The sequence below is a fragment of the Nylanderia fulva genome, unplaced genomic scaffold, assembly GCF_048542155.1.
Source record: "Nylanderia fulva isolate GAGA-0341 unplaced genomic scaffold, ASM4854215v1 Scaffold442, whole genome shotgun sequence".
Taxonomy (NCBI): domain Eukaryota; kingdom Metazoa; phylum Arthropoda; class Insecta; order Hymenoptera; family Formicidae; genus Nylanderia; species Nylanderia fulva.
In genome coordinates, this window is record NW_028190524.1 from 36,168 (window position 1) to 51,799 (window position 15,632).

Genomic DNA, 15,632 nt, shown 5'->3' on the forward strand with positions numbered 1-15,632 from the left:
TCTTTTTCGATTCGTTTCGAACGCTGTTCCTCAGTTTCTTTACTACGGCAAGTCTTTTTCTCAGTGCATTCCTCTCTCGTCTTTTCAATGTCTCCAACGGCGGTAGCGTTAATGGAGCAATTGAATCATAGAGGTACGGAAAATGAGTTATTGTTTGTTTTTCAAACATTGCGGACAAATGAGGTCTTAGCAACGATTGATTATACGTCACGATGCAAGGATTTACGCCAAACAGAATAGATGTAACAATCGCAATTGCCATAGGACCACAATTATAACCGTCACCTTGCGACTGAACTTTAGGAAAAATTATTGGATTGTTTTGACAATCATGAAAGGGAAATAATCTGTCCACAAAAATTCGAATTTCTCCATTCAAATTTTGTATATTTGCATTACGACTACCTTCATGAGAATCATATATAATAATAGATTTTGCATCGTAATGGCAAGCAACCTAATGTCCACCACCAAAATCACTATGCAGTATTTGCAAATGCTTCTTCTTTGAATTATTCAGTGGAACAATCTGATCGGGAAATATTGTCAACCATACAGGTCGAGGTGCATAATCAGAATTGCTCTCGAGTAGCGCATGGAAACTGTCTATCATCGTTTCCGTCAACCATTCTTTGGAAGCCAAAATATTCTTTTCCTTATTGCCATAATGAAACTTGTGACATTGATGATCCATTTTCAGTTGTTTGGGACAGTTTTAGTTATAGATATACGGCGTTTGGGGCAGCCTTCTAGTGATGCAAGTATCAAATAAGATTTTTCTAATTAGACGCCTAGGGCAGGCGAAAGGTCTGAGATATTGCAAACTAAAATGCTACAAAAGCGAATACTGTTAATTTGGATGTGTAATAGACCCAAAACAAAAATACTTTTTCTAATTGTATAGGCGCCACGGGCAAGCCAAAAATCTGCGCTATTACAGACGAAAACGCTATAATAGCGAATAATTTTAGTTTGGATACGTAATAGGCCGAACAAAATTAATTTTTGTAATTGGATGCAGGCGTCTAGGGCAAGCCAAAATTCAGCGCTATTAGCAGCCGATGTTCTAATTCAGCGCTTATGGCAGCTTTTATACAGCGCCTATTTTATACAGAGCAGCCGATTAATTTTTTTTATTTTTCCGGATCTGTAAAATAAAAAAGTTATATAAATACATTATAAATTATTTTAATAAACATATGCAAAGATTCAAAATTATTACACTAATTAAACAATACTTCAGAAACTGCAGTTAAAAAGAAATGAAATTACATCTGTTCATTTTTCTTTTGTATAGTACTTGTAATTCACGTAATCACATTGACACGTCAAAATAGTATTTATTTATTATTATTGTTATTATTTATAATAAATAAACACAATTTGAAAGTAATATGTAAAAACATTGTGAAATGGTTACCTAGTTGAATGCAGAAATGTTCTCCAGAAGGAAACTGTATGGTTACACTTCGTTATATTACCAAACTTCCTGCAATATTTACATTTGATTAATAATTTTGAATTATAATATATATATTGTATATATGTACAACACAAAAATGTTATGAATAAGGAAAGTTTCTTTATGTAGTTGACATAATATAACATAAGATAATAATGATTTTAGTGGTATTAATACATTAGAATGAGAAATTAATTTATAAATATACAATTTGCATATATAAGTATAAATATATAATAATTTAAATAAACAAGTATTTTTTATCATCCTATATAAATATATATTACTAATAATGATTAATTTGAATTGAAATACTTTTATTATGTGATTTTATACTAGAATTTGGTAGAAAAAATTCTTACGTGAGTCACTTATATTAAAGTAAATGTAAAGCAGGAAATTAAGATTTTTAAAGACATAATATGATACGTTGAAATATATTTACATGGTTAATAATGTTTATTTCTTTTTGTTGAAGGATGGTTATGCAGATTACAATTAGAAAATATGATTGGATGCATTGCAAAATTTATTTAATAGCTATCAGAAGTTTTAATGAAATCAGCATTGCGCTGTTGAATCAAACCATAAGATAAATCAGATTATTTTTGCCAACATAGATATTTTCAAGCTTTAATATCAAATATATTTTAAATTATTATTATGATGAAATCTAGTCTGGTAATATCAAACATTATTCTTACAATTGAATATGTTTGAAAATGAAAATATTGGCAATTATGTATGGAATATGTGTCATATTTCATGGTTTTGGAGAGAATGTGAATCATATATGCTGATTTTTTACTCAACATTATAAAGAAGAATGTATACATATACATATATATATATATATATATATATATATATAATATATATATATTTATTTATAATATTATTTAAATATAATATATAAAAAGTGTGAAATGGTTATCCGGTTGAACGCAGAAATGCTCTCCAGAACAAAAGTATATTAACACACTTCCTGCAATATTTAAATTAGATTAATAATTTTGTATTATATATGTACTAGCTTTTCGGACCGCGCTTCGCGCGGTCCTCAAAGCCATTCTATTCGGACCGCGCTCCGCGCGGTCCTCATATAGCCTATATTAAATCCGTTTTAACACAACAAATTAATTCTTTTTTTGTATTACCGCGAACTACTTCCACATTTGTTGTTTGTCAAAATGTTATGTATAAAATATCTGGGAGAAAGAAATAGATAACATAGTAGTCATCCATAAAAAATTTAAACATTTATTTTGGTTAATATATACTTTAAATATTTTTTTTATTACTTAATTATTATATCCTTTTTTACATTTTACTCAATTATTTTTTATTTCTAATGTACCCACCGCTAACCCGCTATTATTAGCTCTCATACAATTTCATAATTCTTCAATTTACAAAATTTCCCTGTATATTACATTTTTTGTAAAACATTTTTCACTTTCTTCAATTAAATGTCCTTGATTGCTACATTCATCAATTTTAATTTTTACACTTTCTCTTTTTGTTGCTCTAGAAAATGCCACATAAAGTTGACCATGAGCAAATACAGGATGTGGCAAATAAATTCCAATTTTTTCTAAACTTTGTCCTTGTGATTTATTTATTGTCATAGCAAATGACACTCGAATAGGAAACTGTCTTCGTTTAAACTTAAATGGCAGTTCCAAATCATTTGTAATTAAATCTATCCTCGGAATCATGACAATTTGTCCTCGAGCAGGACCTGTTATAACTTCTACATAAATTATATTATTTTTCAAATTAGTTACAATAAATCTTGTACCATTACAAAGTCCTTTTTTAGTATTTAAATTTCTTAATAAAATTACTGTAGCACCAACTTTTATTTTAAGCCGATGAACTGGCATTCCAGAAGGTGTTAGTGAGTTTAGAAACTCAGTTGGAAAATTTAATTGCTCCTGTGGATCATCACTTACAATACAGTCAATAGAGAGATACTCCTTTTCTTCTCCTTCCATTAGACAAAGAATTTCATCATTAATTTTGAAAGTATCCTCATTTTTAGGACAAAGAATCGCTCGATTCTGATTTTCTCTAATCCTTTTCATGGTAATTCTATCACCAAAAATCTCATTAATAAGAGATTCTTTTGATATAAAATCTTGTGGAATTTCAATCGTGTCTAAATTTAGTCCATCTGTATTTGATAATTTACCATCTCCGAGTTGCATTAACCAATTTGCAAATTCTTTTTCTTCCGCAGTTCTCATATTTTGCTGTAATTTAACCTTAATTACATTCCTCCATATAGGGTTGTATTTTACAGTCGATTCAATTATCGCTGTTTTGTGTACATGAGGTACTACTGGAAGATTTTGTCTGAAATCTCCTGCAAATAAAATTACTTTTCCTCCAAATGGTTGATGATTCTTCATTAAATCCTTGAAAAGTTTATCAACTGCTGTTAAGGCATGTCCAACAGTCATGCTTACTTCATCCCATATGATTAATTTGGCATTGATCAATTCTCGTGCAGCTTGAGAATTTCCTCTAATATTTGATTTAGCTGCATCATCAATTGGAATTGTAAGCTTAAACAGAGAATGATAAGTTCTTCCTCCTTTCAGAAGTGTGGCTGCAATTCCAGTTGAAGCACATGGAAGAATTATTTCATTTCTTCCTCGAATAACACTTAGAAATGTATTAAATAGATAGGTTTTACCACTTCCTGCAAACCCGTCAATAAAAAACAAACGCTTAGGTTCATTTTCATTTTCAATTGCTCGCATTACTATATCATACACGTATTTTTGCTCATCATTTAGTGTAGATAATAAATAATCACCACGTATTTTTTCTTCATCTACATTATACTCTGTTTCATAAATATTTATTTCAGTTGGATTTGGTAATTGAAATTTCTCACAACTACTTCCATTATTTATCAGAATTTGTTGTATATGGTTTAACGCCATATTTTCGGGATTTACAACATTATTATTTACAAAGTCCTCAATCATAAAATCTTTGTATTTATTCCAAATTGTTGGTACATCTATTGGATTTCCAAAGATGCAAATGTAAGCAAATAATTCTCGAAGTTGTGCAGGCATATTCGATTCTGTTGCTTCCTCCATCGTTTTTCCCCAAAAGTCATCAGTTTCTACTAAATTTTTTGCAATTGCTGCATCCTTAAACGTATTATAAATAATTCCATTTACATTTCTCAAATCTTCAAAACATTTTGCTCCAGTCACATGTAGTAGAAGAAGACGGAGATAAAATCTTTCAATATCTTTTATGCTTACTGTATATAGTCTTGAAATTATTTTTTCACCACCTTTTTTACGTGGCTTCCACTTAGTTTCTTTTTTATTATAAACATAATGATAAGGAATATCTGTATAAAGATAATTTACTGCATTTTCATCATATTGATTTAATTTGAACCATGCAGTCAGCGTAGTATCTCGATTTAGCTCTCTTTGAGCAGCTTGTTCTTCATTTCCTGCTCGAAAATAAACCATTTGGCGATCAGGCAAATGAACTGCCAATCTTATTACTGTATGAGATTTCATGAACAGATCATATCCATTAAGTCTCCACATTGCTTCTGGAGCACTAACATATCTTGCATCCAGGAATGAGTTAACCTCATCTACTCTAATGAATTTTGTACTATCTCGTGCTTGCACTTCAATTGCAGCACAATCAAATCCTTTATGAATATATTTATATAGATATTTTACGCTCTTCACTGATGAACATATTTCTAAATTAATATGTCGATTATATTTCATGATTAAATATGGTGAATACGGCACCACCCATCGATTATCCACTTCTTTATTTCTAACGATGTATTTTATTCCAATATTCCTACGTTGATAGATGGGATATCCATTTACATTAGCATTAGTTTTATCACAAAATTCTTTTGGAAAACCTTTTGAACATTTTCCATCGTCCCCAGTGCAAGGATATCTCCTCGACGGATCTCCACATGGACCGTGAATCATGTGTTTCAAAACTTTTTCATTAAGTTCTGAATATTTTTCTTCATTAGGAATTTCAGCCCATACCATCATATCAATGACTTCTTGAAGTCGGGGCTTATCTTCATCGCTCAACATTGCAAGTAAATGCAAATGTGGAAGTCCTCTTTTTTGAAATTCAATCACACCTGCATAAGCTATAATATTTCCAAAAATTTTATTTTGAATTAAATCTTTTAAAATCTCTTTGACATCCAAATTAAATGTTTTAGCGACTAAATCAGGTCGAAACTCTATTTGACATCCATCAAGATTATCCTTAATTTCAGGACATTGAGGATTGCAAGTCATGGTTAAAAAAATGTCTGGTTTACCATACTTTCTTACCAAAGACATGGCATCTTGGTATCTTTCTTGCATGTTCCTTAGACTGCCCATAAATGAAGATGGTAATATTACAGGTACACCAACTGTAATTCCCTTATTTTGTGCTCGATTATCAAGGTGATCCATTAATCCTGAATAAAGTTCTGCTCTTAATTGAGGTTGATTTAATTTAATATAATTAAGTCTATTGGCTTCAGTTTTCATATAGGCATCAAGTATAAATTGACATCTCAATTTGCCTGCTCTTTTAAATTGGCTAAATTCGGCTCTTGGTGCCAATAGATGAGCATAATAATCCATTTGAGTTACTTTAAATCCTGAATATTTATAATTATAAGATTTCATTTCTGAATGCCATCCATCGTTACCATATGGATATAACAAAGGATAACACATTGGGTCACACCTTTTGTCCAGAATTGATATTTGTTGAACATCGTTTGAATTTTTATTATAAATCCGAATGTCTCTTTCAAATGGAGGCTCACCATCTACATTCTGAAAGACCACAGCTATTTCATTAGCTTGTGGAGCATTATATCTTCTTTGATCATGTTGAGGATCGTTTCGAAAGGACAACATTAAATTTATATTTTTATTCCCTATCGGATTAAGATCTTGTTCAACTTGACGCATCATCTTGAAAGTCTTTGCAAATTCATTGCATTCAACCATAAAACTTGACAAATTTTTCATTATTTCAAAATCACACTCTTGATTAGCTTTCTTATTCATTCTATGATTTATAGCTTCTTCTATATCTAAAAAGTAAAGCTGCGCAAAGCGCGGAGCTTGCCCATCTGCTGGGCGCATTGCTGTCGAAGTCAAATGATGATATTGCCCATGAATCTTTAAGCAATAAGGAGCATTGCTCACAACATCCAATGGATTTCTATTGCCCGGGGCACCCATAGAAGCCATAGCTAAAGCGCTATTATATGAACGAATATTATGAAGGAAATTTTTCGATGCATAATCATTTCCCATGTATAATTTTTAATAAAATCAGGACAATTTATTGACTTTAATGTAAGCTTACCCTTTTGACAACAATATGTAAATTTCCCATCTTTAGGTTTTTCACATTCAAAATTTAACGATTTGCAAAATTGGCATTCTATATTCATTTGGCCAAGTGTATGAACTGACACATTTATTTCATTGCCCTTAGCAATTAGCGCAATATGATGATTTAATTGTCTAGCTTGTTGCCTTTTCTGAGCATGTCTTTGGGCATCAGCTTCGAGTCGTTGAGACCTTTCGTCATCATTTTCATTGACCCTCTGCTGATAATTTCTTTGAGCATTAGCTTCGAGTCGTTGAGACCTTTTGTCATCATTTTCATTGACTCTCTGCTGATAATTTCTTTGAGCATTAGCTTCAAGTCGTTGAGATCTTTCCTCCGAACTCTCAATTTTTCGCATTTGTCGTAAGCGCTTGCTTTCGTGACTAATTTTATATAAATTTCCGCCTTTTCTCTTTTGAGGCATACTTATCTGTGTCGTACCGTGTACGGCGTATACGTAGGTATATTATAAATATTAATCGTAATAATTATATCTATATTATCTATCTATATATATAAGTACCGTCTGTCTGTATGATCAAGAATTATTTATTCATTAATTCATCGATTTTCTTGATGGAATTTTTCTTTTTCGTGCTTATTCTGTTTTATATTAATTCTTTGTATAAACACACAGCAGCCTTTTTTTACAGGCGCACAGCAGCCTTTTTTTACAGGCGCACCGCAGCCTTTTTTTACAGGCGCACAGCAGCCTTTTTTTACAGGCGCACAGCAGCCTTTTTTACAGGCGCACAGCAGCCTTTTTTTTACAGGCGCACAGCAGCCTTTTTACAGGCGCACAGCAGCCTTTTTTTACAGGCGCACAGCAGCCTTTTTTCTACAGGCGCACAGCAGCCTTTTTTACAGGCGCACAGCAGCCTTTTTTTACAGGCGCACAATATCCTTTTTTACAGGCGCACAGCAGCCTTTTAATATAATTTTATATATTTTTCTATTTATATATATATTTTTTTTATTTTTATATAATTTTATATAATTTTTATATAATTTAATTTAGAATATCTAAAAAATAATTATTTTTTATATAAGTAAATGTAATAAAATTGTAATTATTATAAAATAATTACAAATATTTAAACACATTTATTACAAATACCTATAGATATAAAGATTTAAAATATCTACCGTCTCTCTCTCTTTCTCTCTCTCTCTCCCTTCACTCTTCCTCTTCAACGTTTTAACTTCGTTTATCACTAACTCCTTTTTCGTAAAGTTTTACGTCTTTGACTCCTTTTTTGTTGTACTAATTTCATTTATTATAATATTTTCTATTTTATTTAATCTATCCGTTATGACATTTAACGTAATTTAATATGAAACCAGCAACTTATATAATCATTTATTAAATGACTCACGTTAAAAAATCGAAACTCACTCCTAAGTAGTGATTTTTACAAAATCACACTAATAAGTAATTTAAAAAAAATTTGTGTACATGTTTGTGATTATGTGTGCAATTCATGTAAATAAACCTTTAATTTGTATGCCTTGACCATAGTAACATTTAAATTCAATATTCTTATGTTATACATACATTTCCTTCAACTTTTTTAAAATCAATGTGACATATAATACTGCTTAACCAAGATGTCTAAAGAGAGCAGCGAAAATGCATGCAGTTCAAATCAGCATAATGTAAGTAGATTTTAATTTTATAGAGAGAGAGAGAGAGAGAGAGAGAGAGGGGGAGAGAAAGAGAGAGGAAGAAGGAGAGAAAGAAGGGGGAGGAGAGAGAGAGAGAGGGAGAGAGAGCGTGTGTCTCAAAGAAAGAGGGAGAGAGAAAGAGAGAGAGCGTGTCTTAAAGAAAGAGATAAATAAGAATTATTAATTTATTATAGATATATTCTATATCTTTTTTTAGAATGACATCAGGTACTGCGAAACACTTTTTGTTGAAAATAATATTTTAAAGAGGCAATTGCAAGAATTGCAGCAGCAGCTGGCTATGGCGAAACAACCACAGCCCGCAGTGGTGGCTGCTGAGAATACACAGCCTGCAATGGTGGCTGCTGAGAATACACAGCCTGCAACGGTGGTAGCTATTGACGACCCACAGCCTGCAATGACACCGTCAGAGAATATAGAAAAAAATACATTCCAATGTAAGTATATAATAATAAAAAAAAATTATAATAATAAAGAATTATAAATCAAAATAAATAATATATAATATCAATATTATTAATATTATATATAATAATATAATATTATAAATAAATATTATGTAATATAATCATTTTTTGCAGTAAAACAGAAAGCTCGATGGGCAAGAGCCGGAAGAGGTCGAGAACGCGGACGCGGACGTGGACGCGGGCGTGGACGCGGCCGTGGCCGCGGACGCGAAAGCAGAATTATAAATTATATTACCATGTAATATCTAACATTTCTTCTTCTTAAATAAATTATTTTTTGCAAAAAGTGCTTCACTACGCATATTAAAATAAAATAAATATAATAATCTCTCTCTCTCTCGCGCTCGCCTCGCTCCCTCGCGTCATGCGGTGAGCGCTCCTCGAGAGCTGACGCATCTCGCGACCCTCTCCTCGTCCTCTCTCTCTTCTCTCCTCTCCTCTTTCCCCTCCCTTTCTTCTCCCCCCCCTCTCTCTCCCTCCTCCTTTCTCTCCCCCCTCTCTCTCCTCCCTCTCTCTCTCTCTCTCTCTCTCTCTCGTCTCTGTCTCTCTCTCCTCTCTCTCTCACTCTCTCTCTGTCTCTGTTCTCTCTCTCCCTCCTCTCTCACTCTCACACTTTACTTTTTAAAATAATAAATATCTATAAATTATTAATATATATATATAGAGATATATTTTTATTAATAAATCTATAGTAAATACATATTACGTATAATTTAAATATAAAAATTACATATTAAATCATACATTAGAAATAGATATTAAAATTATGAAAAAAAATCAATGAAATGAATCATTATTAATTTATTTTTACATATCAAATTTTATTTTTTTTTTATATTTCTTGCTCTTGTTATCATTACTTATATCTTTTCGTTTGTTATTATTTTTCCCTTCTTCTTTCAATTCTTCTTTCTTTATCTCCTGATTTTCAAATTCAATTAGTGCTTGTACTAAAATATCATCCAGCCCATCTTCAAGCACTGAAATTTTTTAAAATTTAATTAGATATCTCTATATATAATGTTACAGATATAATTAAAAGATATTATGCAACCAAAATATTTATTAAAAATTTAAAAATTTTAAATTAATTATTATTATTAATTTTTATTTACCGTCTCTAAATTCTTCCATGTCCCTTTGCCTTGTTGACATTTCCGTGCTGCTTTGCTCATCATAATTTATTCCATTGATTATAACGGCTTCACTACTTATGTTATTCTAAAAAAATACATATAATATATATCTACTATTAAATTAATCCCTCTCTCTCTTTCTCTCTCTCTCTCTCTCTCTCTCCCTCCCCCTCTCCCTCTCTCTGTCTCTCTTTCTTTAAGACACACACGCTCTCTCTCTTTCTCTTTCTTTCTTTGAGACACACTCTCTCTCTCTCTCTCCCTCTCCCTCTCTCTCTCTCTCTCTAGAACACACGCGCTCTTTCTCTCTCTCTCTTTAAGACACATGCTCTCTCTCTCCTTATTTCTCTCCTTCCCTCTTTCTTTAAGGCACACGCTCTCTCTCTTTCTCTCTCTCCCTCTCTCTCCCTCCCTCTCTCCCTCTCTCTTTCTTTAAGACACTCTCTCTCTCTCTCTTCCTCTCTCACTCTCCCTTTTTCTCTGTCTCTATCTCTCTCTCTAAAATTAAAATCTACTTACATTATGCTGATTTGAACTGCATGCATTTTCGCTGCTCTCTTTAGACATCTTGGTTAAGCAGTATTATATGTCACATTGATTTTAAAAAAGTTGAAGGAAATGTATGTATAAGATAAGAATATTGAATTTAAATGTTACTATGGTCAAGGCATACAAATTAAAGGTTTATTTACACGAATTGCACACATAATCACAAACACGTACACAAATTTTTTAAAAATTACTTCTTGGTATGACCAAGTCAATAAATGCGTATGCACATGGGTGCGTGGGTGGATGAATAGGATGATAAAAATTTGTTAAAATTATAGTAGCCATCCCCAACAAAATTTGAATACAAATTTCGAAAAAGTCTGTGAATAAATGTGTGAATGCGTGGGTGGATGCGTGGGCGGGATAAAACTTTAAAAAACCACACAACAGCTTTCTCATAAAAATTTGCAACATTTTTGTACCAATTTCGTAAAAATTTGTCCATAAATGCGCACGCGCGTGGGTGAATGCGTGGGTGGAGGTGTAACACTTGAAAAAACCACATCCTCTTCATCTTCAAAAAATTTGCAACATTTTAGTACCAATTTAAAAAAAATCGGTTCATAAATATACGATTGCGTGGGTGGGTGCGTGGGTGGAGGGGTAAACTTAAAAAAATAAACCAGTAGTTTTCTCAAAAAAATTTGCAACATTTTGGTACTAATTTCGTTAAAATTGGTCCATAAATGCGCATGCGCGTGGGTGGATGCGTGGGTGGGTGCGTGGGTGGAGGTGTAACACTTAAAAAAACCGCATCGTCGCTATCTCCAAAAAAATTTGCAACATTTTGATACCATGTGTTCAGAAATATTGCAAAAAAAGATTAAACATACCCTCCTCTGTAGAAAAAAAATAAATTAAAAAATTAAAAAAAAAACCCCACAGCAAAATTTGCAACATTTTGGTACCAGTTTCACGAAAATCGGTCCACAAATGCGAAAGTAGTTCGCGTACATACATACAGACAGACGGTGCTTTTGGTCCATAAATGCGCACGCGCGTGGGTGAATGCGTGGGTGGAGGTGTAACACTTGAAAAAACCACATCGTCTTCATCTTCAAAAAATTTGCAACATTTTAGTACCAATTTAAAAAAAATTCGGTTCATAAATATACGATTGCGTGGGTGGGTGCGTGGGTGGAGGGGTAAACTTAAAAAAATAAACCAGTAGTTTTCTCAAAAAAATTTGCAACATTTTGGTACTAATTTCGTTAAAATTGGTCCATAAATGCGCATGCGCGTGGGTGGATGCGTGGGTGGGTGCGTGGGTGGAGGTGTAACACTTAAAAAAACCGCATCGTCGTTATCTCCAAAAAAATTTGCAACATTTTGATACCATGTGTTCAGAAATATTGCAAAAAAAGATTAAACATACCCTCCTCTGTAGAAAAAATAAAAAAAATAAAAAAATTAAAAAAAAACCCACAGCAGCCACCCCCGAAAAATTTGCGACATTTTGGTACCAGTTTCACGAAAATCGGTCCACAAATGCGGAAGTAGTTCGCGTACATACATACAGACAGACGGTGCTTATATATAAAGATAATACACACACACACACACACATATATATATACACATGTACAAGAAGATGACACAAAAATATTATCCAGAAGGACAGTTAATATGTATATGTAAGATTTTCATATAAATAAATATAGTTATTTAAATAAGCAAGCATTTTTGGTCATCATATAAATGTTAATAAATATAATATATATATAAAAAGAGTGTGAAATGGTTACCTGGTTGAACGCAGAAATGCTCTCCAGAACGAAAGTATATTAACACACTTCCTGCAATATTTAAATTAGATTAATAATTTTGTATTATATATGTGTATACACACACACACACACACACACACATATATATATACACATGTACAAGAAGATGACAAAAAAATATTTTTCAGAAGGACAGTTAATATGTATATGTAAAATTTGCATATAAATAAATATATATAGTTATTTAAATAAGCAAGCATTTTTGGTCATCATATAAATGTTAATAATATGATTAATTTAAATTCAAGTACTTTTATTATGTGATTTTATATGATAATTAGCTAGTAAAGATTCTTTATATGTCTAAGCCAGTCATATCAAATTAAATATTCAGTATAAGCAGAAAAGATTGTTATAAACATATTGTGGCGCGTTAAAATACATTTATATGGTTAATAACGTTTATTTCCTTTTTTTGAAGGACGATTATGCGGATTATAATTAGAAAATATAGTTGGATACATTGCACAATCAATTTAATAGCTATCAGAACTTTTAGTAACATCAACATTGCGCTGTCGAAGCAGACCATAAAATAAATTAGATTATTTTTGTCAACTTATAGATTTTCAAGCAACAAATATCATATTTTAATATGTGATATAATAAAAGGACAACTTAACGAGCTTATAAGATATTAATTAAAAAATTTTTTTATTAATTTACGTCATAATATACAAAAGATAAGATAAGATAAACGTTTCGACTGTACGACAGTCTTTTTCAATATCATGCTAATATGTCAAAAAATTAATTTAGTCATTTCGACCTTATTATAAATACAACATTTATGGGATTATCATATGACGAACGCAGTACAAAATTCATGTTTGTTGGCTTGAGTTAGAGCGTCAGATTTCTGTATGTCATGCTGTTATATTATGTAACGACACTGTGAACCAATTAATATATCCGCTCAAATATTACATTTTAGATTTTTAATAAATAGTATTAACTTACTTTTTTGTCACGAACATAACACTTTTTTTAAAAAATTATTTCTTTTTAAATAACATAATCACAATGTGTACTTTTTAAAAAAACAAATCGATATCTGTATCTCACAATGTCGGCGCGCTGTATATATACCCAATTTTTAAGATGACGTAGACAATTTTTTTAAAATATCAAAATAAGAACCGACAAGGCGCTCGGTGTCCTTTTTTAGGTTGATACTGTTGTTTTCTTCTTTAATATATATCATTTCTGATATCAACCTTTTATAATAATTCTTTTCATAATCTAGGATATTTTAAAAAAATTGTCTACGTCATCTTAAAAATTGGGTATATATACAGCGCGCCGACATTGTGAGATACAGATATCGATTTGTTTTTTTAAAAAGTACACATTGTGATTATGTTATTTAAAAAGAAATAATTTTTTAAAAAAAGTGTTATGTTCGTCACAAAAAAGTAAGTTAATACTATTTATTAAAAATCTAAAATGTAATATTTGAGCGGATATATTAATTGGTTCACAGTGTCGTTACATAATATAACAGCATGACATACAGAAATCTGACGCTCTAACTCAAGCCAACAAACATGAATTTTGTACTGCGTTCGTCATACGATAATCTCATAAATGTTGTATTTATAATAAGATCGAAATAACTAAATTAATTTTTTGACATATTAGCATGATATTGAAAAAGACTGTCGTACAGTCGAAACGTTTATCTTATCTTTTGTATATTATGACGTAAATTAATAAAAAAATTTTTTAATTAATACCTTATAAGCTCGTTAAGTTGGCCTTTTATTATATCACATATTTTAATTGTATACGAGCCGAAGTTTAATTTATAAAATATATATATCATATTTTAAATTATTAATGTGATTAAACCTAGACTGGTGATACCAAAAATTATTATTACAATTAATTATGTTTAAAAATATTGGCAATTATGTATGAAAAATGGTGTCATATTTCATGGTTTTTGAATGAACGTGGATCATGTGCTGATTTTTTAATGTGAGTATTATGAAGAATGTATACATATGTATACATATATTACATAAGGTGAGGCACAGATGTGATTTATTTATAATAAATAAACGTTATTTGAATGTAATGTATAAAAAGATTGTAAAATAGTTACATGTTTGAACACATAAACGCTATCCAGCTATCCAGAAGGAAAGTGTATTACCACACACAGACACGCACACACACACACACACACACACACACACACACACACGTATACATTCTTCTTTATAATGCTCAGAATAAAAAATCAGCACATGATCCACATTCTCTCAGAAACCATGAAATATGACACATTTTTCATACATAATTTCCAATATTTTTAAACATAATTAATTGTAACAATAATTTTTGGTATCACCAGTCTAGGTTTCATCACAGTAATAATTTAAAATATGATATTTAGTATTAAGGCAGAAAATCTATAACTTGGCAAAAATAATCTTATTTATTTTATGATCTCCTTCGACAGTGCACTGCTGATTTCACTAAAACATCTGATAGCTATTACATTGACTTTGCAACCATATTTTCTAATTGTATTCCGATTAACTTCTTCACAATTATTTTTATTAATCAGTGTAATTTCTGTAACATGTAATGTTACGAAAATTGTATGTTACTTTGCACTTATTATTATATTAATTTTATAAATATAATTAACTTTTTTATAATTTTTATTATTATTAGCACAAAATACATATTTATAAATATATAATTTTAATATTGATTGATATAATATAAAAAAACACTGATGTATACCTTAATTATATATTAAATAATGCAGAACATTACACAAAACATTTTAAAACTATTATAGTTATATATAATGAATATTTCAGATTTTTATACGATAATGAATAAAATAGACAAAAATATAAAATAATATCAATTGTGTGTATGTGTGTGTAAAATGAAGACGAGTAATAAGTCATAATGAGTCAATGATCGATATTTATCAATTTGTTGCATATTGAATATCATCCAACTATCCTCTTGAAAAAATAATAGTTTTGATTTTCTGCTTGAATTTGCGCATACCATGGAATATAAAAAAATCGTAAAAATCGGGATATGTTTCTGTAATATAAGTAATAGGTAAGCAATCAATCTCTAATTC

At 30.8% G+C, this 15,632-nt stretch overlaps 2 protein-coding genes and 1 long non-coding RNA gene across 3 annotated transcripts; 1 reads left to right on the top strand and 2 right to left on the bottom strand.

The window, feature by feature from the left end:
• Positions 1-3,545: 3,545 nt before the first annotated feature.
• On the bottom strand, positions 3,546-7,313 carry LOC146721626 (uncharacterized). The gene is made up of 8 exons (XM_085486521.1): positions 6,973-7,313; positions 6,312-6,754; positions 5,811-6,140; positions 5,325-5,633; positions 4,861-5,159; positions 4,368-4,632; positions 3,657-4,007; positions 3,546-3,556 (listed from the first exon to the last, which is right to left on the bottom strand). The coding sequence occupies exons 1-8, from the start codon at positions 7,311-7,313 to the stop codon at positions 3,546-3,548; spliced, it is 2,349 nt and encodes a 782-aa protein (XP_085342647.1).
• A 762-nt stretch (positions 7,314-8,075) lies between these two features.
• On the top strand, positions 8,076-9,284 carry LOC146721627 (uncharacterized). The gene is made up of 2 exons (XR_014925593.1): positions 8,076-9,012; positions 9,157-9,284. It is a non-coding gene; the product is annotated as an uncharacterized LOC146721627 (long non-coding RNA).
• A 565-nt stretch (positions 9,285-9,849) lies between these two features.
• Positions 9,850-11,559, bottom strand: LOC146721628 (uncharacterized). Its single transcript, XM_085486522.1, has 3 exons — positions 10,698-11,559; positions 10,158-10,263; positions 9,850-10,022 (listed from the first exon to the last, which is right to left on the bottom strand). The coding sequence occupies exons 1-3, from the start codon at positions 10,743-10,745 to the stop codon at positions 9,850-9,852; spliced, it is 327 nt and encodes a 108-aa protein (XP_085342648.1). The 5' UTR covers positions 10,746-11,559.
• Between the last annotated feature and the right edge of the window lie 4,073 nt (positions 11,560-15,632).

Excerpts from the sequence above, each read along its gene's own strand:
- LOC146721628 (XM_085486522.1), bottom strand. The coding sequence starts at position 10,745 with ATGTCTAAAGAGAGCAGCGAAAATGCATGCAGTTCAAATCAGCATAAT. Across the intron at positions 10,264-10,697 it reads GCAGTTCAAATCAGCATAAT|AATAACATAAGTAGTGAAGC; the intron begins GTAAGTAGATTT and ends GTATTTTTTTAG. Across the intron at positions 10,023-10,157 it reads CATGGAAGAATTTAGAGACG|TGCTTGAAGATGGGCTGGAT; the intron begins GTAAATAAAAAT and ends AAAAAATTTCAG.
- LOC146721626 (XM_085486521.1), bottom strand. The coding sequence starts at position 7,313 with ATGCCTCAAAAGAGAAAAGGCGGAAATTTATATAAAATTAGTCACGAA. Across the intron at positions 6,141-6,311 it reads GGTCTTTCAGAATGTAGATG|GATTTAAAGTAACTCAAATG; the intron begins GTGAGCCTCCAT and ends ATAAATATTCAG. Across the intron at positions 4,008-4,367 it reads GATAAATAATGGAAGTAGTT|CTAAATCAAATATTAGAGGA; the intron begins GTGAGAAATTTC and ends TTGATGATGCAG.